The sequence below is a fragment of the Sapajus apella genome, unplaced genomic scaffold (genome assembly GCF_009761245.1).
Source record: "Sapajus apella isolate SASKATOON/1434 unplaced genomic scaffold, GSC_monkey_1.0 scaffold22, whole genome shotgun sequence".
NCBI classification, from domain to species: Eukaryota; Metazoa; Chordata; class Mammalia; order Primates; family Cebidae; genus Sapajus; species Sapajus apella.
In genome coordinates, this window is record NW_022436962.1 from 529,242 (window position 1) to 552,424 (window position 23,183).

At 36.2% G+C, this 23,183-nt stretch overlaps 2 protein-coding genes across 4 annotated transcripts in view; both read right to left on the reverse strand.

The window, feature by feature from the left end:
• The window catches only part of ASPM (assembly factor for spindle microtubules), a 62,468-nt gene extending 45,905 nt beyond the window's left edge, over positions 1-16,563 (reverse strand). For both annotated transcript variants that reach the window (XM_032288615.1, XM_032288614.1), the window contains exons 1-10: positions 16,015-16,563; positions 13,946-14,089; positions 12,323-13,802; positions 9,617-9,712; positions 8,816-8,962; positions 7,073-7,318; positions 5,985-6,052; positions 3,930-4,071; positions 3,206-3,336; positions 2,241-2,416 (exon numbers count right to left, since the gene is read on the reverse strand). In XM_032288615.1, the coding sequence (XP_032144506.1) occupies positions 2,241-2,416; positions 3,206-3,336; positions 3,930-4,071; positions 5,985-6,052; positions 7,073-7,318; positions 8,816-8,962; positions 9,617-9,712; positions 12,323-13,802; positions 13,946-14,089; positions 16,015-16,311 (2,927 nt within the window). In that variant the 5' untranslated portion in view covers positions 16,312-16,563. The remainder of the gene's footprint in view (positions 1-2,240; positions 2,417-3,205; positions 3,337-3,929; positions 4,072-5,984; positions 6,053-7,072; positions 7,319-8,815; positions 8,963-9,616; positions 9,713-12,322; positions 13,803-13,945; positions 14,090-16,014) is intronic.
• Positions 16,564-22,262: 5,699 nt separating this feature from the next.
• Positions 22,263-23,183, reverse strand: part of ZBTB41 (zinc finger and BTB domain containing 41) — a 54,456-nt gene continuing 53,535 nt past the window's right edge. For both annotated transcript variants that reach the window (XM_032288616.1, XM_032288617.1), the window contains exon 12: positions 22,263-23,099. The gene's annotated coding sequence lies outside the window, so the exon portion shown is untranslated. The remainder of the gene's footprint in view (positions 23,100-23,183) is intronic.

A 23,183-nucleotide genomic window follows, 5' to 3' on the forward strand; every position in this document is an offset into this window, starting at 1 on the left:
TTAATAGAGTAACCGTTGCAAAGCATTCTCAAGTGACTTAAAGATCTATGAAACAGTCATTTTGCTGACACTTAACAAAACAGAAATTTGGTTATGCAAGATCGACCTCTTAACTACTTAGAATTCCTAACTGACTAAATAACATCAACATCCAACATTTCTAAGTCCTCAGTAACTCCTGTAAAAGCATAAAAACAGGCTTTCTGGCAGTGCCTGGTGGCTCATGCCTGTAATCCCAGCACTTTGGGAGGCCAAGGTAGGTGGATCATCTGAGATTAAGAGTTCAAGATGAACCTGGCCAACATGGTGAAACCCCAAAATTTTTGTATTTTTCCATCTCCACTAAAAATACAAAAATTAGGCAAACGTGGTGGTGGGCGCCTATAGTCCTAGCTACTCATGGGGCTGAGGCAGGAGAATCACTTGAACCCAGGAGGCAGAGGCTACAGTGAGCCATGATCACCCCATTGCACTCCAGCCTGGGAGACAGGGTGAGACTCCATCACAGGAAAAAAAAAAGGGATGGGGGGCTTTCCTTGTGGAAAAATAGCACTCAGCATTAAACCAATCCTTGTTCCTCCTAGAAAGTGGAAAAAGTATAAAAACATGAATTCCTATTGGCCATAATATTGATGTGGTGGCTTGAATTTATGGAATAAACAAATTAACCAACTAAAAAAATAACGTGAAATATTTTAAACAAAATGATCTTAGCTCCTATGGAACTGCTCAAGTGAGACAAAGCTGTTGTAATGTTCAAAAGACTATTAACTGATGAGAATACTCATCAGAAAGAAAAGAACGTTCATGGAAATTTTAGCATAAAAGAAAGCACAGGACATGTAAATTGTTTTTGAAAAACTGGGGATTCATAAAAATCTAGAACCTCGTCCTCATAAATGTCAAAGAAATCCTCCATTCTAGCCAAGTGGTCCTCTGACCTCTGCTCGAACCTTCCAAAACTACGAACTGCTTTCTTCCTACAGACATGTCTGAATATTGGCAAGTTTTTATACCAAACCCACACTGATCTTCCTGAAACTTTCATCGTTCATGCATAATTATTTTGCTTGGCCATAAACAATCTAATCACTTTTGAGTATAAGACAGTTCTTCAAATATATGAAAACATTTATGTCCCAGAGTTGTCTCTTCTGTTCCGTTTCTCTAAATATTCAGTTCCTTCAATGGGTTTCCATGAAACATGGATGTAATGTTTTTAGTTTATACTCCAAAGTTATCTCTAGTAGAAACAAAGAAATTTAAAAGTATATCCAAAGAACTTCTTTCCTATTCAGTTGAGTTTTTAAATAATTTGAATTTTAACATGAAGACTGCCTGCAATTAATTTTAGCTACAATATAAGCAATTAAAATCTGACAAAAATGTACCAGGGTCAGGTAAAGAATTTGGTTAAGTTTTAACTGCAGCAGAGATATTTTACAAAGACCATACATTAACATTTAACTAGCTGTTTTGAGGCATAACAACTTCCTAAATACACAGAGAAAAAACTTTCATTGCTTTGAAGAAATCTCTTGCCTTGACCCCAAAAATGCATCCCTGATAGGGATGCACTTTTGGAGTCATCTCCTATATTTTGGAGAGTTCCCTAGAAATAAAATGAGTATCTCCAACCCAGGTATCCTGAAGAGGCCAGTCATGGCAAAATGCTAAAGTCCATTCCTTCCAAAGCAAAACTGGCTGTCCATTATACATACTAAAGCCAATTTTGAGCATTCCAGTTTGCTACTGAGGAAATACTGTGTAATCTGAAGTCAGATTTCATGAGTTTATGTCTTGATTCTACTGTGGAAAACTTTGGCAATCTATTCTACCACTTCATCTCATTCTCCTCATATGTAAAACAAGGTTGACACTACTAAAAACGGTTTCGAATGATATAAAACTCATGAAACCACTGTCAATAAAAAGTGTTATTTCAATGTTTGGTATTTTAATTAGTTTAATGCTCTTCCCAACTCCTATTCTGAGACATCAGTAATTATTATCCATGAGCCCTAGTACCATGCCATCAGGAAAAATGGTGTGGATAGGAGACAAGGTTTCTGGACAAAACATTGACGTACCATTTCCCTGAAAAAGAAACCATAATTTTTTGAATACTAAATTTATTCTACTACATGAAAGAGCAAGATTGAATAATTATTAAAAAAAATATTTTCCAGAAAATATTAATCTACTCCATTAAGCAAAATAATTCTATTTCTTATACTTACACGAGGCGCACGCCACACTGCAAGTCTACAGCAAGATTTGTAACAGCAAAATCAAATTCATCAAATGGTGTCTGAACATGGTTAACAGGTAATCCCAAAAAGCCAAGGTGACGGGAAAGGTCACCTTCACCACTTAGGAAATCTCGTGAAAAAGCCAAAAGGATTTCTTTACTTGCCTATAAAGAAATAAGTTCCAGATATTATATTCCAATATTACAATTTTGCTTATAATAAAAACAAATCCTCCAAATCATTATGTACATAGAAAAATAAAATAGTAATATAAAAAGTTTCATATTATACATTAATAATGTAAATTGCACACATTTCCAACTTAAGACCTTTCTAAAAGTTGTTCATAATAATACACTATAAATACTAGCATTGGCCAGGCGCAGTGCCTCATGCCCGTAATCCCAGCACTTTGGGAGGCAGAGGCAGGCGGAGCACAATGTCAAGAGCTCGAGACCATCCTGGCCAACATGGCAAAACCCTGTCTCTACTAAAAATACAAGAATTAGTTGGGCATGGTAGCACATGCCTGTAGTCCCAGCTACACAGGAGGCTGAGGCAGAAGAATCACTTGAACCCTGGAGGCAGAGGTTGTAGTGAGCCAAGATCACGCCACTATACTTCAGCCTAGGCAACAGAGTAAGACTCCATCAAAATAAAAAAATAAAAACTAGCATTAATTTGATAATATGCTACATCAAAATTAGGAAAGAAATCTTCCCCAAAATTAAATCTTCAGAAGCATAGTTTAATCCATTTTCCAGTCAAAATTAAGAGTAACGATGATGTGCTGGTCAAAGGTAAATCAATAAAAATCAGGGTTAGTTAGAATTACTGATGGAACTCACTAGACAGGCATTCCTATATTTTCCTAAAGAGAAAATATACCATAAAAGCAAGAAAAAGTCTTAAATGGGAAATACAAAATATAAAGCATAAAATGAAAACCATACCTTGAATTCAGCATCTTTACAAAAGAGACAAGGATCATGATCAATGAGTCTGGAAATTTTAGCATAATCAAGAAAACAGATCAACAACAATAATTTTTTCAAGGTGAATTTGGACAAAGCTTCTTCATGACCTTAAACAAAGTACAAAAAAGCATAGCAAGTTAATCTATGAAAGGTAGGTTTCACCTTAAAATATGATAATGATAATAATAATAATGTGTTAGTTAAAAAAAGAGGGAGTAACTAGCATAAATAAAACACTATGTGCCTTTTTTAGTGCTTTATGTGTATAAATCCATTTATTCCTCCCAATTGCTCTATGGGACAGGTATGTACCACTTAATATTTTCAATTCATAGGTGAGGAAACAGGCACAGAGGCATCAAGAGATTTAGTTGGTCTTACTCAGCAAATATTTAATGAATACCTACTATATAGCAGCACTATCGTAGGTGCTAGAAATATAGTAGCACACTACAGCAAATGTGACCCCATAGGACTTACAACCTACTGGGAGGAAAAATAGGTAGAGACCACAAATAGAATTATAAATAGTGATGGAGGAATTGATGGGGAATGAGGGTGGAAGAAGGGGAAGTACTAGAAACAGAGACTTATTAGATTGGTTTCTTTGAGAAAGGAAAATGTAAATAGAAAAAGGAAGAAGGACAAGAAGCCTTTATGTGTAGTGTGGAGAGAATGTAAGCGAGGCAGAGATACTTACCATCTCCATACAGATGAGGAACAGTGGGGTGTCTATACTCAGCTGCTATATCAGGATTCCAAAGTAAGCGATTCAGAATAAACACAGCCAATCCTGTGACATCACTGTTATCTTCCAAAGATATGAGTTCTCCATAAATTGTCTACAAAGAAATTAAAGCCAAAGTCAGAATTAAGCTACCTCTAAGAAACAAAGGGATGTGACTGAGGAATGACAGACCGTAACCTCAGGAACTGGCAAAGTTCTTCTTTTTAAATGACATGGTTATTTGCTAAATAACCTCTTTAAACTAAGCATATATAATTTATGTAGTTTTTAGTGTATATGCTATACTTTATAATGAAAGAAGGCAAAGCTCAGGACTAAGATAGTCCTAATTATCTGACAAGCAATATTCCCATTTTAATTTTTTCATTTAAGTTAAAGAACTATCAAATATAGGCATGTTGTTCAAATTTATTTTTAACTGTCCCATTAAGTACATCATGAAGATATGACAGAAATGTAAATATTCAAATTTTTATAATAGTTATCAAGGTAGAAAAACATCTGCAAATCATCTAAGATAATTTGGAAAGTTCAGATCTGTTTACAATCGATGACTTAAATATGAAATTAGTTTAATATTAGCTTGCTTATTATTTTTTAAAGCAATTAGAAAAAAAGTTAAAAAAGTCAAATTATATGATCCTACATTGATAAAATATAAAGATTAAACAATGGAAAAATATTAATACCTATCAAAATAGAGGTATTTATCTTTATTTACTTTTTTTTGGCCTTTGAAACTTTCTTAAAATCCTCAAAGGTCATGGCCATTTATTTACAGAATCCTAGGGTATAGTAATAAGGTACCTGTAAAAAGATTATACATCCCTACCACCTGCCATAAATTCGCTATGACATGTGGGAGGTTAATACAGTCCTACCTAGTTTGTGCTTAGCCAGATAATGCACTTTGGCCAATGGAATGTGGGTGGAGATGATACATATTACATTGAAGAGGTTTTGAAAAGCATTGCAAGGTTCCACCCAAAGTTCTTGATTTTATTTCTGCCACAAAAAAGCTATGTCCCAAATATGGGGATTCTACTTCAATTGAGGTTCCAGAATTTTTTCACACGTGAAGCAGAGCTAGTTGATATGTAATTTGTCAACTATTTAAAGGGGGATACTGGAATTGAAATAAGAAATCCCAGCAATGACACCATAATGCTGTGTAGCCACAGTAAGCCTATTATTTATTCTCTCTGGGCCTCAATTTATTGGTATATAAAAGCCAGATTATTACAAAGATCCTGTTCAGTCCCAAAGACTCTTCTATTCCAAAACCTGGAATAAATTAAAATTGTAATGAGAGATCCTACATTAAGAAGGTAAGAAACCTAAAAAAAAAAAAATGTGAAAACATACTAGTAAAATACTAAATAATACCAATGCACAGAGGTATTTTTAATAAAAATTATCTTTAAACAGTCAATTATTAATAGTAGCTTTCTAATTAAATTGGTTTTAACATTCTAGATATTACAGAGCCAAGTACTACATAAATAATGGAAATCCTGATGACATTTTTATGAGTACTATTCCATCAGATTGGTATAGGTTCAATTCCTGATCAATTAATTGGTATATAGCAAGCCACTTTAACATCTCAGCTTCTGCTTTGTTAGTGAAGTGGAAATAATAATACATACCTCACTGGGTTTTAAGAAATTTAAATTAGAAAATGTATTCAAAGCAGCCTTGTCTTTGCATTTGTAAATTTTCAAAAATGAGTTTACTATAGTTGTCATTACATCCAGTACCAAATTATGTTTATTTAAGAGACTGTACAGTAAAATGTAGTATAACAATATGATGTAATAATATATAATGGCATAGTCTATTTACCTAATAAGCATTTATTAATGGGTCTTACATTTTACACTAAAAGATGAATCAGGCTAACTTAATGATTTTATAAGTAAAACCACATTTTAATAAAATGAGTCTATTCTACAAAAAATGTATAATAAAAACATATTGTTTTCAAAATCTGAATTGTGTGCTTACCTCTAGACCAATTCGAAGCCACAAAGGATTGTATGACAACAGCCAATTCAGGACTTTCTGACGTTCTCCTGAAATACATGTCAAAGGCAAATATGTTCAAATGGATAATCAAACAGAGATAAAAAATAAAATTTCATGGAGAGTGTATCACTGGGGAAAAAAACGATAATTGCTTATATGAAATAAGTTAATTTAAATAAAATACACTTCTAGTCTTAAATATACATGATCATATTCAAGTATGTGGGATTTTTGGCAGCAAAGTTAAAGCATTTATACCTAGCTTTGAAATACAAAATCTTTCGGGGAAATCAGTATCTGAAAGAGATTCCTGCATTCTTATGTTCATGGCAGCATTATTCACAATATCCAAGATATGGAATCAACCTAAGTGTCCATCAATGAATAAGTGGATAAAGAAAATGTGGGGTATGTGTGTGTGTATGTATGCATATATATGTTAAATATGTATTTATATATAATGAAGTACTATTCAGCCTTAAAAATGAAAGAAATCCTATCATTTGTGATAACATGGATGAATCTGGAGGACATTATGCAAAGTGCAATAGCCTAGGCACAGAAAAACAAATACTGTACGATCTCATTTATATGTGAAATCTAAAAAAGTTGAACTCATAAAAGCACATAGAATGGTGGTTGCCAGGGAATATGGTAGAGAAGGTGGGGAGATGGTGTCAAAGGGGTACAAAGTTTCAGTTATGCAGAATGTATAAATTCTGGAGATCTAATGTATACCATGATGACTACAGTTAAAAACAAGTGAATTGTATACTTGAAATTTGCTGAGAGTACTTCTTAACTGTTCTCACCACACGTACACACAAAGGTAACTATGTGAGTAGATATATTAATTAGCTTATTATTATCATTTATTAATATATACACATATCAACATATTAAATATATGATACACATATCATATATTTAAGGTATCATGTTGCATACCTTAAATATATGCCATTTTTATTTGTCAATTATATGTCAATAAAGCTGAAGGGAAAAAACCACAAAATCTCTTGAATGTTTTAAAAGAATTAATGTCAAGATTTCTGCAATGTTCTTACCCACATCTTTCCATAGGTGTCTATCTTTTCGAACAATTAACCGTCTAGCTTCAATTTCAATCTCAAGCTTTTTAATAGCTTTAACCATTTTTTCAGAAGTAAACAAACGGCATGCTGCACGACGTAGTCTATTTAACCTACACCGGGCAGTATAAGCTCTGAGAGACATTTCCTCTTTTGTAGGTGCTCTAGGAACACTTATTTTATGTTGATTCTCCACTCCCAAAAGAAGAGTAGCAGCATTTACTGGGTAAAAACAAAAGAAAGAACGTTTCTGGTTAAACAGTATCTCTTCATATTCTTAAATCCAGCAATAAAATGTAATTTCAGATGGTAAAAACACAATCTATTCCTCACCCCCCACCAAGCTTACTCCTTAGGCCAGTCTGTCACTGCAACCTATTAGCTCTACCTGCACAATGTACTCCAAGTCTAACCAGTTCTCACCGCTTCTGCTATCACATAAATTCAAACATGATTATCTCTAATCCAGACTAATGAATCAACCGAACTGGTTTATCTGTTCCCATCTTCTTTACGATTAATGAAAGTCAAGTTTCTGAGAAACATAATTTTAAAAATCAGTTGAATTTTGCAATGTAATTTAAACTTTTATAAAACAAATTTTAAGAAGAGAACTAAAAATGGGGCTTTGCTTCCTTTTGGAAAAAAAATAACTTTTTTTTTTTCTTTTTAATGTGATCTCTAAGATCACTGCTTAGAGAGCATCTAATTAAAAACGCTTTTAATATAAAAATCCAGCCAGGTACAGTTGCTCACACCTGTAATCCCAGCACTTTGGGAGGCCAAGGCAGATAAATTACTGGAGCCCAGGAGTTCAAGACCAACTCTGGTAACACGGCAAGAGCTAGTCTCTTCAAAAACAAAAAAAAATAATAAAAAAAACTGCCAGGCATGGGGGCATGCACCTGTAGTCACAACTACTTGGGAGGTTGAGGGAGCAAGATTGCTTGAGCCTGGGAGGTGGAGACTGCAGTAAACAGTGATTGCATCACTGCACTCCAGATTTGGTGAGGGAGTGAGACCTCGTCTCCAAAAACAAAAAAGAAAAAAATCCTATACATGTGCTTCTCTGACGAAAATAAACCAGTGTCTGTCTGAATGCCAGGACAAGAGGAAAATCATCACTTTAAAAGTTAGCCTATATAATGGTTTGACAATTTTAACATTTATAAGAATTTTTCCTTATCTTGAGCTGAAATTGATTCCTATAACTTCTATGCAAGAGCTGCACAAAAGTTAAGGTTCCTTCTCTTTCACAAGAAAACACTTCAAATGTTTGAAAGGCACATCTCTACCTTGTCCCTTTCCCAAGGTTTTTCTTTTCTAGAATAAACACTGAAATGTTTAAAAAATTCCTCATATGAATTGGTGTTCAGTTTCCTCATAATCCTATATCTTTCCGACATACTTCTTAAACTAAGGTATTTTAACAGTGGGGAAAATATGCCCAAAGTGGGCAAGACACACAGGACTGTCTGCATTGACTGACAGGAGAGAACAGAGAACAAAAAGTATATTTCAGTAGTTTTGGTATGAAAAATCTACATATATAAATTTATGTAAGTAAAAATTCTTACCTATATAAGCATTTAGGCTAATGAACAGTGAATTATGCCATTAATTATAATATAATAACTATGTAAAATTAAAGAATGACAAACCATGTTAAAAATTTTGTCCGTTAGAAATATTATTAAATTTAAACATTAATATGTTTACCTTCAGAAAAATTTGTTTTAACAGTGAAGTCATCAGGGGTTAATATAAAATTTAGCCACCAAGTGAAGCCCTGTTCCTGCTTTTCCTTCCAGCGTTCATCATAAAACATGTTTTTTGCAGCAAATGGCATTGGGTGTCTGGGAATATCTAAGAATACAGTTGGGTTATTGCATAAGAAAATTTCTCTTTTTATACAAAATATGTAAAAGCCATTTTTACTAGCAATACCATCTTTAAAACGCCAAACAATATTTGCTTTTCTATTACTTGCTGGAAAGAGCTGACAGCATTTTGGTTATGAAATGTGATCAGAGCAAAATGTGGAAAAGTAAAGCAGTATTTCCTGGTTATTTAAAAATAGTAAACCACCATGATTCAATTGCATTAAGGTCTGATAGAATATCTTTTTTATAATTGATGCATAATAGATGTACATTTTTTTTGAGGTACCTGTGATCATATAATCATAGAATTGATACAAATCAGATCAGCGTGCTTGGGATAGCCATCACCTTAAATATCTGTCTTTTCTTTATGCTAGAAACATGAGTTATTCTCTTCCAGCTATTTTGAAATATACAATAGATTACTATAGTGACCTTACTGATTTATTGAACATTTGGTCTTTATTTCTTTTATCAAACAGGAAGTTGACAGAATATCTTGTCATTTTAATACACACTTAACAATTCTTCCAGGCTTTTATTCAACAACAAAAATCAATTCATTTCCATGTGAAATGCAATTAACACTTCATTCAATGTCATATTTGCAGAGAGTTTAAGTATAATAAATACTTGCCTGTTTTTAGTGGTTTTATGAAGGTCAAATTAGACTGTGCCACAGCAATAATGGGTTTTGTCCTTTTACTTGTTTTAAAAATTGGAGTTTTGAATTCTAAAATAAATTAGAAAAAAAAAAATTAAGAGCATTGAAATATAAAATAAATTCCCTAAATAGCCCAGTGATTTGAAAGTTAGTTTGGGCTAAAGTCTAGATTCAACCACAACTTACTGTGTCTGTATATTCCAGACTTTTTGCTAGGTGCTGAGAATATGCAGAATTGATAAATATGCTCCCAGCCCTGAGGTGGTTTTCAGTCTGGTAAAAAAGAAGTTTATAAATGGTAGAAGAGCCTTCCCAGACAGGAGTCTACTTGAGTTAACTCCTGAAATTAAAATCAGGCATGAGGAATGTGGCCCGTTGCCATAACTGCAATAAGGATGAAGCAAAGAATACATGCAGGAAATGACATGCAAGAGGTTGGAAGAGGTAGGGAGGATTTCAACAATATTAAAAAAAATAGTGGCAGCTAATAGTTACATACTTTGTGCCAGGCACTATCATAATCTTTTTCTCACATAATTATGAGAACAAATTTATGAGAAATGTACTATTATTACCACAATGTATGTAATTAGGATACTGAGGCTTTGAGCAATTAAGCCACATGGTCAAGGTCACATAAGCTAGTAAGTAGAAAAAATTTGAACTAAGGCGGTATAGTTACAGAGACTCCACTATTAATCACTTTGAAGCACCTACTATGCCAGCGAAGAATTTTAATCAAGGAAGTAAAAACCCTCAGTTATATTTAAGAAAACAGTATGGACAATGGAATGAGCAGGGTCAAGATTAGAAAGAGAAAATGACAAAGCAGTTATTGCAATGACCCAAGGTAGATATGGTGAGATAAATTAAAACAGAGTCAAGGGAGACAAATCAGAGGAGAGTTATTTTAACAGTGGAAGCAACAAGCCTTAATATCAACTTATTAGAAGAGTGATAGAGAATAATGGGCTGATTCCCAAGTATGTCACCAGGATGGTTGATATAATGCCAGGTGGTTACCAAAGAAAATGCAATACAAATCACAGTAGCAAATAACCTGTTGGAATAGCAGTTTACTCTTCAAAAACAGGTTTCACAACAGCACTGCTACTAAATATAAGCAAAGATTTAATAAGAAACTACATCCCCCATGCAAAATCCTCCAAACTGTTTTTGTATGTTCTAAGAGCTAAATAGAGCTTTTACATTTGTAAAGAGTTAAAAAGAAATCAAAATAAAATTTCATAAAACACAAAACTTACATAAAAATCAAATTTTGGTGTTTATAAATGAAATTTTACTGAACCATAGCCATACTCACAGATTTGCACATTGTCTATGGCCACCTTCTGCTTTCCTACAAGAGCAGCAGAGTTGAGTAATTGCAATGCAGATCTACATGGCCTGCAAAGCCTAAAATGTTTACTCTCTGGACCAATAGAGGAACAGTTTGCTTACTCTTCTTTTAAAGGCATCTCAAACCTCCATCAATTGTGAAAATAAGGAATATAATTAAATTGCAACATAATATTAGAGTGTAACCTTCTATGAATTTGAACATTTAAAAAGTAAATTTCTAAGGAGAAATTCCTCATTCGGAAATCTTACAGAAATTAGTCCATCTACCTGAACCATTTTCTTATTTAGGAAGTCTTTCTTGGAACCATTACGTTATGAAATATAAATGTAAATTTCTTGCAATTTACACACAAACCCACTGCTTCTGTAATTCCCTGACCAAAGCAAAATCACAGGACTGAATGCAACTTGAGGACAGGAATGATACCTTTCCTTCCTGTGTACACAGTGCCTAGAAAAATGCACCTCACATAGTAGGCACCATATCAGCCAAATAAATGTATCTAGAAAAATTGCCTTTTCTGATTCCTTGGATTTCTCAGAGGTACAAAGAGCCACTTTTGGTGACTTAATTGCCTCTCACACAGGCTCATAAATCAGATACCCAATATGTAGAATTCGAATTCTAGCAAAAAGGCTCAACCAGGTGGCTGCCTCAAACAGCAGGTGAGTGTCAACACTTCAGTGGCTTATTTGTTCATTTATTCTCTTATCCATTCATCCATCTTTTATTGTACATCTTGTAGGAAATTTAAGTAAGTATGTTCCTTATAACAAAGAATTTGTTACTGATCAGAACATATCCATAGGAAACAGCAAAAGCAAAGCAAAAGAGTTAACAGGTAAAAGATGTCACATAAGCTGTATTCACATTTGCTAAGGAAATGTACTAGCAAATACATAAGTAAAAAGTTTAATACAAGCTTATCAGTAGCAGATTTACTAAACCAAAAGGAATATGCCCTTTACAGGTATACTTCAGTTTTTTTTTTTTTTTTTTTTGAGACAGAGTTTCACTCTTGTTGCCCTAGCCAGAATCCAGTGGCAGGATATCGGCTCACTGCAACCTCTGCCTCCTGGATTCAAACAATTCTCCTGTCTCAGCCTCCCAAGTAGCTGGGATTATAGGCGCGCACCACTATGTCTGGCTAATTTTTTGTATTTTTAGTAGAAACGAGGTTTCACCATGTTGGCCAGGCCAGTCTTGACCTCCTGACCTCAGATGATCTGCCTGCCTCAGCCTCCCAAAGTGCTGGGATTACAGGCGTGAGCCACCACACCTGGCTTACTTCAGTAGATTTTATAAACAAGACTCACCAGTTTTCTTCTTCAGGTTTAATTTCTCTCTGTTGCTAACACGTTTTGAAATGGGTGTTATCACATTTTTTGTTTTCTTGGCAGTTGATGTTTTAGGCTCTGAAGGAGAAAAATGGATTCTTTTGATTTCTCGCACTTCTATATGTTCTGTAACCGCAACTCTTACATTTGCACCTCCCATGCTTCCATCACTCTTTCTTTTCCGAGCAACTGAAGCTGTTGTCAAAGACGGCGTTATTTCATTTTTATAACTCTTAGATTTACTTAATACTGGATCTATAATTGGAAGATAAGAATGAAAATCTTCTTTCTTCTTTTGATTATTCATTACTTTTTCATTTTCACCCACTGCACTGTTGAGACATCTTTTTGCTTTTGGTTTATTAATCTCAGTTTGGTTTTCTCTGGTACAGGTGGGCTTCCTTTTAGTAACAGTGGCAGAAAGTATTGGGCGTCTCTTAGGTTGTTTATTGTGGCTATGACTAGAAATATCCTTAACAGCAGGAAATTTAGGCTGATTTTGTTTTATAAAACTGCAGCAATTTGGCTCCATTTCTACCAGTTCTTCAAAAGTAGCTTTGGGAGATTTTGAACCCTCACATTCAGGAACACATGGGAAAACTCCACTTTTTCTCCAATCTTGAAGAGATTGTCGGACTTGAGAATTTTCATTTGATAATGGTACTTTACATGTTTGCTGAGATGTATGCATACGTGCCATGTTATCTTTCAAAAATTGATTTGGTGATAAAATGGAATTAATTGACTCTGATTCTAGATCCTGATTTAGTCCATAATTATCTTTTATGAAAGAATCCGGACTTAAAATTTTCTGATAAATTTCACGTGCAGTTGTTGATTCCAAATGCATACGCTTTGAATTATCTTTCATAAACATGTCAGATGAAAGACATGTCCCTAATTCTAGTTCATTATTATCTCCATGACTGTTATTTACAAAAGAATCTGGACTTAGAAAATCTCTTTGGCTTTGTGTAATGTTCAAAGTTGAAGAACAGTTTGGGGTAAGAATAAGTTTATTATTCTCTCCACTTTGGTCATTAACATTTATGGAATTAAAAGTAGTTTCAGATACAACTTTCTCATTAAAATCATCTTTTGAAACATTGGCACTGTCCACATTCAATAGTTCCCTGTTTTCTAATGCATGAAGAGATGAGTAGGTAGTAGATCGATGTATAGAAAGTGGCAAGCAAGTTGCACCATGGCATTCATTGAACACAGGGCTAATAGGTGATATGAGTATTTTATTTTCTTCAAGTGTTAAATAATTGTTTTCTGTTGGGGGACCACCTTCATTCATAGCCAGATTTTCACAGGCTTGTAGTGGGCTCCTAACTCTGTCGACTTTTTGGGAAACACTAAATGTTTTATTAACATTTTGAATATTTGAAACCCTTCTGTTGTGACTCGTAGAGGCTGAAATTTTCTTCTTTTTAATGGTACCCCAAAGATTCCTCTGCAAAAATAAGCAAAATATACCAATTAAGAATGTAGCTACTATTACCTTTAAATAAGCAATATTACTTCAAGCCTGTTATCAAAGTAAGTTTTACACAAAACACTTTCTTAGAGTAAATCACAGAGTGGTTAAAACATTACCTTTTTCTTTTTCTGCTCTTCTGCATTTCCTAATAATATAGCTTGGTGTTTCAGAACATCATTTACAAGAAATGTCATAATCTCTCTTACTCGGCCTTCTTTGAATGGTGTCCAGTTAACAGAAATAACAATTTTCTCTTTAGGCTATAATAAAAACAATACATGATATAACTACAGTAGTAATTATATAATAGCCAAAACACATTATATGTAACTTACAGTAGGGCTTAATAATTGTTAATCAACACTCTATACACTAAACATTTAATAAATAAAATATATTTTTCCTTCTCTATCTGCTCATTTAAGAAAAAAAGCCACTAGTAGTAACAAGGTTCACAACAAAATAAAATTATTATAAAATCTTAACTGTATTAAAGCAATGGAACAGATAGTCTCCAAATCATTTTGAGTGGTTTCAAAAGATTTAATTGTATATTTCTACTTTGTAGATGTATAGAGTACTTCTATTTCAAACATCATGACCCTGTATTATGAAGACTTCATTTAAAAAGAAATATAAAGATGATCAACTAAATTCTTTCCTCCCCACAAATTCCTCTAAAGTCCACATCATCATACTGAGATTTCTTAAACAGTTACTATTGTTCCAGGCCTAAGTGCAGGTATCCTAGAAAACTCATTTAATGTTAACATCCTTAGGAAGCAGGTATTATGATTATGCACGTTTTACAGATGAAGTAACTTACATCCAGAAAAGTCAGCCAAAGTCATGCAGGTACCTATCAGAATCCAGGCAGTCTAATGCCTGAGTTTGGACTTCAACAACTACACCCTACACCTGGCAGGTAGACAGAATCTGCCAAATTTAAACACTGACATGACAAAACAAATATTGTTTTTCTGGAGAAACAGACAAGTTTTTGTTTTAAAGGAGAAATAATATAACATCATAAACAACTGATTTAAAAAATAAGAATAGTGCATTTTTACTCTATAAAATAGTTTATTCTAAAAATAACAACAAAATTTAGTCCCACATTACAACCAAAAAGACTAAGTTAAAGTATTAAGTGGATAGGAAAGAAATCTGTCTTTCCAAAGAAAGGAAAAGCGGCCCCTTTTCTTTCTGATCATGAAACAGAGGGCCAGGACGGACAGGTTCTGAAGTGTAGATAGATGAACCACTGGTGACACACAAGTTAAGGGACCTCAGATTAGAATCTCTTTTTTCTGCCTAATGAAGTGGTTATTAGCCTACTAGTTCAGATCTCCTCAGCTAATGGTTTTCTCACTTTTGGAGGTTCTACTCAATGGAAAGGTCACATCAGTCAAAATAAAAACATAAATTCTCTGGTCTTTGGTGAAGGGGATTGGAGCATTAATCTTGCAAATGCAATGCAGTAAAAGAAAGCTACAGGAGTTCTTGAAACAACATTTATAAAATTAAATTTGATGCACCATTAAAATTACACTGACAGCAAAGAAAAAAAGGATTAAAATACTAAACTGTGCATACATACTACACATATATACTGAAAACAACCCTAGTTTTTTTGTTGTGTTTTTTACTGTACGCATTTAGTCAAACAAAGCTCACTATATTACCAGAAAAAAACAGTTACCTCGACTCTAAGGGTACATATGGAAACTAAAATGCACATTAAGACGGCTGATAGAAAGTAATCAAAAAAGCTGTTTTAGCCAAGGTACTCCTATCAATCTTAAAAAAAATAGTGTTAAAAAAAGTGCACTATTAATTTAGAACCGCAAGAACATTTCACAACGCCTTAAGTCTATAAAAGTGCTTATCAATTTAACAGAAAAGTCTACATAACTTGCTTCTAAAGATGCTAAATGCGCGTGCGTTGGTCACCGACTAAATTAGGTCTGCCCTAGCCTTCATTTAGAGAGAATATATAAATATAAACACATGTGTATGCGTCAAGTGTCCACCCACAGTTATTGAGTGAAAGGGAACTGACCCCCCATTCCCTAAGGGTCTTTTCGGATTTGTTTTCCAAGCGTCATCCCTCCTGAGGAGGGTGGCAGCAAAGACAGCGGAGAATCGAGCAGCCGGCCTGGAGCACGCTCCTCCCAAGGCCTACCTGCAACACGAAACGGCGCTGCGACACGCTGAAGCCCAGGTCTGCGGCCGGGAGGTGGGAGATCTTCACTTCAGCCACCTCCTCGTTAGGGTTGTCCAGGGTCAGAGGCAGCGTCCGTGAGGCTCCCAGGCGAACGTCCCCGAAGCAAAGGAAAGGAGACCTGCAGAAGTGGCTAAGAAACAGGACCGGAGGGGAAGCCGCCTCCTCTTCGGCTGCGGGGCCCCGCAGCCCCGCGGATGGCCTCCGCTCGGTCGGGCTCACCTCCCAGCAGCCTCGCCCCACTCGCCTGGTAGCCATGACGGCTTCGAGCCCCCGCCTGGATCTCTTGCCCCGCTCCCACGAGGCTGTTCCGGAGCGGGGATCCAGGACTTAGGCTGACCGCTTCCCCTCAGGGGCGGCTGTAGAGGTCGGGGGAGTGAATTCGGCCCCTTTTCTTTTCCAGTAACCTACACCCTAAAAAACAGAAACCAAGCCCAACAAACTCGCAAGTCGAACAGATAAGCCAAACAAGTATGGGGGTTTTGACTCTGTTTAAATTTTCCGCCTCCACCAATGGGAGCCTCCGGGTGCCGCCCACCTCATCACGAGGCCAATCGGTGAGCAGCATCTCGTGGCCAATGAGACGGCGGCGCTGTATTTGAATGATTGCATCCAGACGCCAATCGCTGTCTGCAGAGGAGGTGAGAACGGTAGCGGAGTCCTGGTTCCCTTCTAAAACCCGGGGCTTAGAATTGAAATTGAAAATTTAGATTTTGGTTGTGCTGAAGGGAAGGGAGTCACAGCATTTCCACAGAACCTGTATTAATCATTGCGGTTTCCAGGAACAATCATAGATAAAACTGTTAAGCTGGCAAAAATTGGTTTACGGCACTCCTCTCATATGCATACCCCGCCCAGAATTATACTAATTAATTGTCACGGTTTCCAGGGCTGAACGGTGGAGATGTAAAGATAATTAGTTTGTGTGAACATGCTTATTTTAGCGACTGACCATAGCGGGGACTCAGTATATTTACATGATGTTAATTACCTCGGGACGCTGGGAGCGAAACCAGGTAAACAAATGAAACCTGAGATACTCAGTAATTCATAAATGATCGTTTTGACTGGCAACGTCCTTCACAAATAACGTATTAGTTTTTATTTTAATTGTAAGGATTTAATAATAATCATCGCTTACATATTACCATATGCTAGGGATATTTTATTATTTATTTATTTATTTTGAGTCGGAGTCTCGCTCTGTCTCTCAGGCTTGAGTGCAGGGGTGTGATCTCGGCTCACTGCAACCTCCGCCTCTCGGGTTCAAGCCATTCTCCTGCCTAAGCCTCTCAGGTGGCTGGAATTAACAGGCGTGCCTCACCATGACCAGCTAATTTTTGTATTTTTGGTATAGAGGGATTTCGCCATGTTGGCAAGGCTGATCTCAAATTCCTGGCCTCAAGTGATCCGCCTGCCTCAAGCGATCAGCCCCCAAAGTGCTGGGATTGCAGGCCTGAGTGACTACTTTTTAAAATCCTTTACAAATTTATCTCAACCTTCACCTTAAACCTATGAGATATCTCTTACGGCATAGGTAACATTATTTGCATCTTACAGATGAAGAATACAGGTCATACAGCTAAGTGGGAAGTGGCAGAGTCAAGATAGTTATCCAGTGAGTTTGGCCCTTGTCGTGTCTTACCCACTACACTATATTGCCTCTAAATGCAGTAGAAAACTTAGAAAATAAAAATAATGTACGGATGTAGGTATGGTTACACAACACATGTAAAAGGAGAAGTCAGTGGAAAAATCAAAATAAGGAAGCTGAGACATATAATTATTCAATGGTACCTAATTTTACCTGAAGTTGAACCTCAACAATATTTAAACAGAATTTTTCTGCTAGGCATGGTGGCTCATGCCTCTAACCCCAGCACTTTGGAAGGCTGAGGCAGGCAGGTTCCTGAGGCAAGGAGTTTGAGACCAGCCTGGCCAACATGACAAAATGCCATCTCCAGTAAAAATACAAAAATTAGCCAGGCATCATGAAGCATGCCTGTAATCCCAGCTACTCCTGAGGCTGAGGCAGGAAAATCGCTTGAACCCGGGAGGCCAAGGTTGTAGTGAGCTGAGATCATGGCACTGAACTCCAGCATGGGCAAGAAAGCAAGACTCTGTCTCAAAATAATAATAATAAAAATAATAAAATTCTTTCATAGAGGCTTAAAATAAAAAGTAAACCCTGGAGCAGAATTCCACCAGTCACTTCCAGTTCTCTTCAGCATCCACCTCCCACGACCTCTCCACTAGCTCAGGCTCCAAAAAATAAAACTTGGACAGAGAAGAGTGCAAGATATGCTGTGAGAGGAAATAGCCTGTACAGCAAAGAGTTACAAGACACTGATGGTCTAAGGTGGAATGGAATGTAAAGGACAAATAATAAATAAAAATAAGGCCAAATTTATTGTCATCAGTGCACTTTACCCATTTAATTAATACAATGGCTGAAGTATCTGGGAATGGCTTTAATAGTTTAATAGGTCCACTAACTGAAAACTGAACTCAGTAGTGGTTTACAGTCAGTTGGGTCAAGGTCAACCAGGGTAGCTCATGCCTATAATCCTAGCACTTTGGGAGGCCAAGACAGGAGAATTGCACACACCTTTATCAGCTTGTTTGCAGCTATGAACCAAGAAAAATGCATTTTTCTTGTTTTTCCCATTCATCCAGTATCAAAAAACCGAAGCACTTTGTACTTATGTAGTAGTACAATGCTATAGCATTACTGTCCTGCCTCAGGGCTAGTCAATCTCCTACCTATACTGTAATATTGTTCAGAGGGACTTGGATCTTAGCATTACGTATTTTACTGATGGCATTTGCTAATTAAACCTGGTGAGCAAGAAGTAGTTGTCAAGAATTGTGTGAGTCTGAGATTTTACCCCTCTTGCAAGCTAAAGAGTTAGCATGCCAGTTTCATAAATGTCAGCAGAAAATATGGTAGTTTGGGGTCAGAGACAAGACTTTATTATTCACAGAAAACACAGTAGCTAGAGTGTCAGCATGTTCATTCACATTGATTCCTCCTGCTTCCCAAGTCTCATGGGGCCATACAAAGGGCTCATGACGGATGCCTGCACACGCAGTGGGTTGTATTACAGGAAAGGAAGGAGACTTGACTGCTTTTATAGTACTATGCCTGGGCAGGGAGAGATATCATCCTTCGTGATTACTCTCTACAAACACAATCCAGAGAAATGGCCTATGTAAAAATTAGTAGGGGCTTTACATTCTTAGCATAGCCAGCAAGAATGTGTAGGCCTGCTCAGAGCCCATGGTAAGTTGCATCTCTCAACAGGCGCAAGCACTCTAGATGCCAAAAATAAAACAAATGTAACCCAGATGGGACAAAGTTCAGCGTCCTCTCCTGTCAGTAAAGCTTTTAGGGATCCAGTGGCCTAAGACATGTCAGGCTATCTCTTCTAAAATAAGAGGCAACTTGTACTTTGCATCATTTAGAAAGCCTCTAGATTTTGGAGGCAATGCATGTATATTAAGACACATCTCACCAAACCATTTTACCTAGTAAACTCTAAGACTGACATTTTTGAGTAAGACCTGGAACTAGTAAGATCTCTGCAGCAGGTCTGGGTTGCAATGTGTGCTGCCCTACTACTTATACCATATGGCCCAAAACACTCATTCTGTGACAATCCAAGATGTGGAATAGAAGCTCTGGCATGTTTCCAGAGAAGTATCACAGTATGAAATTCCAGGTTTGGAGAATAAGACTATGCCTTCCTCTACAGACAATCATCTATCATTTGAAAAGCAGATCCTAATTGTGCTATTAGGTTATGGTAGGGACTGAATGACTTATCAAAGCACTATAAGTGACTGTGTGATACAAGCTGTTTATAATCAACTATTACCTAATCCAAGGATCAGCAAACTATGGCCTCAGGGCTGAATCTGACCCATTGGCTCCTTTTTTTTTGTAAATAAAGCTTTATTGGAGCAAGGTCATGCCCACTTATTTACATATGTCGATGACTGCTTTCACATTGCAATGGCAGAATAGCTGTGACAGAAAACATATAGCCTGCATAGCTTAAAATATTTAGTGTCTGGCCCTTTTCAAAAAAATTGCTGACCTGGGATCTAATCTAAAGGACCATAAAATTTTATGTGAAAAGCAACATTGCACTATCAAACAAAAGAGGAATCTACAAGCCCAGGGCTAAGCAGGCCCCCAATACACAAGTAAGTGACACAAACAGGTGACTCAGATTTTGGTAAGAATCTTTTACTACTCTACTACTTTGCCACTTCTTTCTCTCTCAAACTACACAGGAAAAACTGGGTATTTCCTAATGATAATTTCACAAGAAAAAGACCTGATTCATGGATAAAACTGTATGTCAGGTCAGATATAAACAGACTTGCACTACAGCTTCTCCTTAGGGGTGGATGGGAATACTCTCAGTGAGAATTCTGGATGGTACGCCTGGTAGTCCACTTCATAAGGAGGAGAGCATGGCCCAAGGTAAACTCTATGCTGATTAACGGACCATGGGTGACAGGTTGGCCAGCTGGTCAAAGCTTTGGAGAAAACAAAATGGAACCTTGGTGACAACGTGGTCTGGAGAGGCGAGGTATATAAAAAGTCCACTCAAAATAGATAAAGGAAGTTAAATTTGTGTTCCATATAAATGCGCATCAGAGAATATCCGTGGCCAAGAAGGAGCTCAAAAAACAGGTAAAAAGGAGAATCTATCCTGGGGAGGGAGGTCAGTTTCTTTCTTCAGGGATCCATTTGCTTGCTCATTGAGCCCATTTACAAAGTGGCTACAGCAGCAGTGGTGGAGGATAAGAATGGGCTCAAGGTGGTTTCCCTTGCAAAGCTGATGTGATAAGCCCCCATGGAGTGCCTAACCTACTAAAAGGCTGATGCTGAACATCTGGTCTAATTCCATTCTCCCGTGGGACCAGCCAGCTACCTGTGGCATGTTGTTACATTAAAGCCCTTCTATTATGAAAGGAACAATATTTTGACTCTCTGGGATAAATATATTTTTCTGAGTATAGTTTACTATACCTGCCCCCATTATCTAGAGATTTATAGATAGCTTTATCTATAACCAATGAATATATGATGGTTTTCACATATGTCCAAAAATTTGTTGCTATCCTCTCTTCAAGAGGGGGAGTTTAATTTGTGCCCCTAACATGTGGACTAGAATTAGTTACTCACAATAGAATATAGAAGTGATACTATATCACATCTGAGATTAGGTTATAAAAGACAACAACGTAAATCCTGGGTATGCTCTCTTTTTTCGGATTGCTTTTGGGAAAGTGGTAGGGCTGGGGCAGTTGCCATATCACTAGGCAGCCCTGTGGAGAGGCCATGTGATGAACTGAGGCCAAAGATCACAAGTGACCTTGGAAGTAAAGCCATCCCCAGTGAAGCCTCTAGAGATGGCAGCTCTGACTTAACAGCTTGATTTCAATCTCATGAGAGACTTTGAGCTAAAACCACCCAGCTAAACCCGTCCTATATCCCTAACCCACAGAAACGGTGATGTAATAAATGTTTGTTGTTTTAAGCCACTAAGTTCAGTATAATTTATTAGACAGCAATAGTAAACTAAGTATCACACACAACATTGCCTATAATCAAAAGACTCTTTTCGGAGAAATGTGCTCATGCCCATTGCATTTACTGGTCTTCTAACACTCAGAAGCAGCTGATGAGATAGAAAAGAGAAAGCCTATTGGAGGCTCAGTTATGGTGCCAGATAAAGATAACAATTTGCAAGTTTGGGGGTTACCGTCCTGTAGCCTACAGTTTATGCCTTCAACCAACCATTTCTCCCATAATCAGAATGCATGCTTCTGGGAGTGAGGGAGATTAGAGATGAAAGTGGCCCCTCTCAATATTATACAGAATAACTCATTTTACTAATGAATTACTACACTTCAGACTTCTCTCTCTAAAAAACAGCATGACTGCTTAAAGCATAAAATTCATCATTACTACTTGAATTTATATTACACTTAAAATTGTTTAATGGTTTATACATTAAATGTATAAAATATTTCAAAATATACAGCTTATGAGAAAATATTTTAAAATGTGTTGCAAGTTACTTGGTTTTCAATTTGTTCATGGTCTTTGCATTCAATTTTTATTAAAGCATGCAGAGTACTGCATTCCCATCCTGTGAAAATGTGATTCAATAAAGCCTAGATATGCAGTATTAGGACCAAAGAACTTCATATTTATTTTAAATATCAAAATAACAAAGAACTAGTTCAATATACAGTACACTTCCTATTCCTCACAGAGAACTGAATTTTTCTATAAAGACATTTATACTAAGGAAACATCAGACAACCAATGTATGTATAAAACTCACAAGATATTTTACACACAGTCACAATAATGAATTCTGATATTGTAGATTTTTCTGTCATTGCTTTTAAAGAATGCTTAATTAAAAACAAAAATTCTAATTTGAGACTGAAAACAAGTTCAAAAGCATTTCAACTTTAATATACCTTGTAAATCCCCGTAATCAAAACATTTACTACACAATGTGGAACAGTTAAGTGCCCAGATTTGTATGATTTTTTTGGCAGCCACACTCATCAATTGTGATACAATTTTATCTATAGGGATAAGAAGAGTCCAATCGTTGGAAGGAATAAAAATTTTTTAATTATATCACAGTGCATTGCCAGCTTTAATGCAAGCAGGAATACCAAGCAAAAAAAGGCGCACTAACAATGAGATGTGTACATGCTCTTCATTCAATACATCTTTTGGAATCTCCAACAGCAATGCAAGCACTGATTTCTTTTCTTTGCCTAAGAATTTGACCAGAAAAAGTTATATTTGTTGTATAACCTCTACGCTCTAAATATAATCCTTAATTTCTCCTCTGAATATAATCCTTAATTTCTCTTTATATAATTGGCTGCATAGGCTAAATTTAAATTGTTTTAGGATTTTTCTTAAGACCATAGATTTATGATCAATACACAAGTTGAAACATGAAGAGTAAACAAAACATAAGCACTCTCTCTACAAAAACCTTCCTCTCACGGTGAAACCCCGTCTCTACTAAAACTACAAAAAATTAGCTGGGCATGGTGGCGCGTGCCTGTAATCCCAGCTA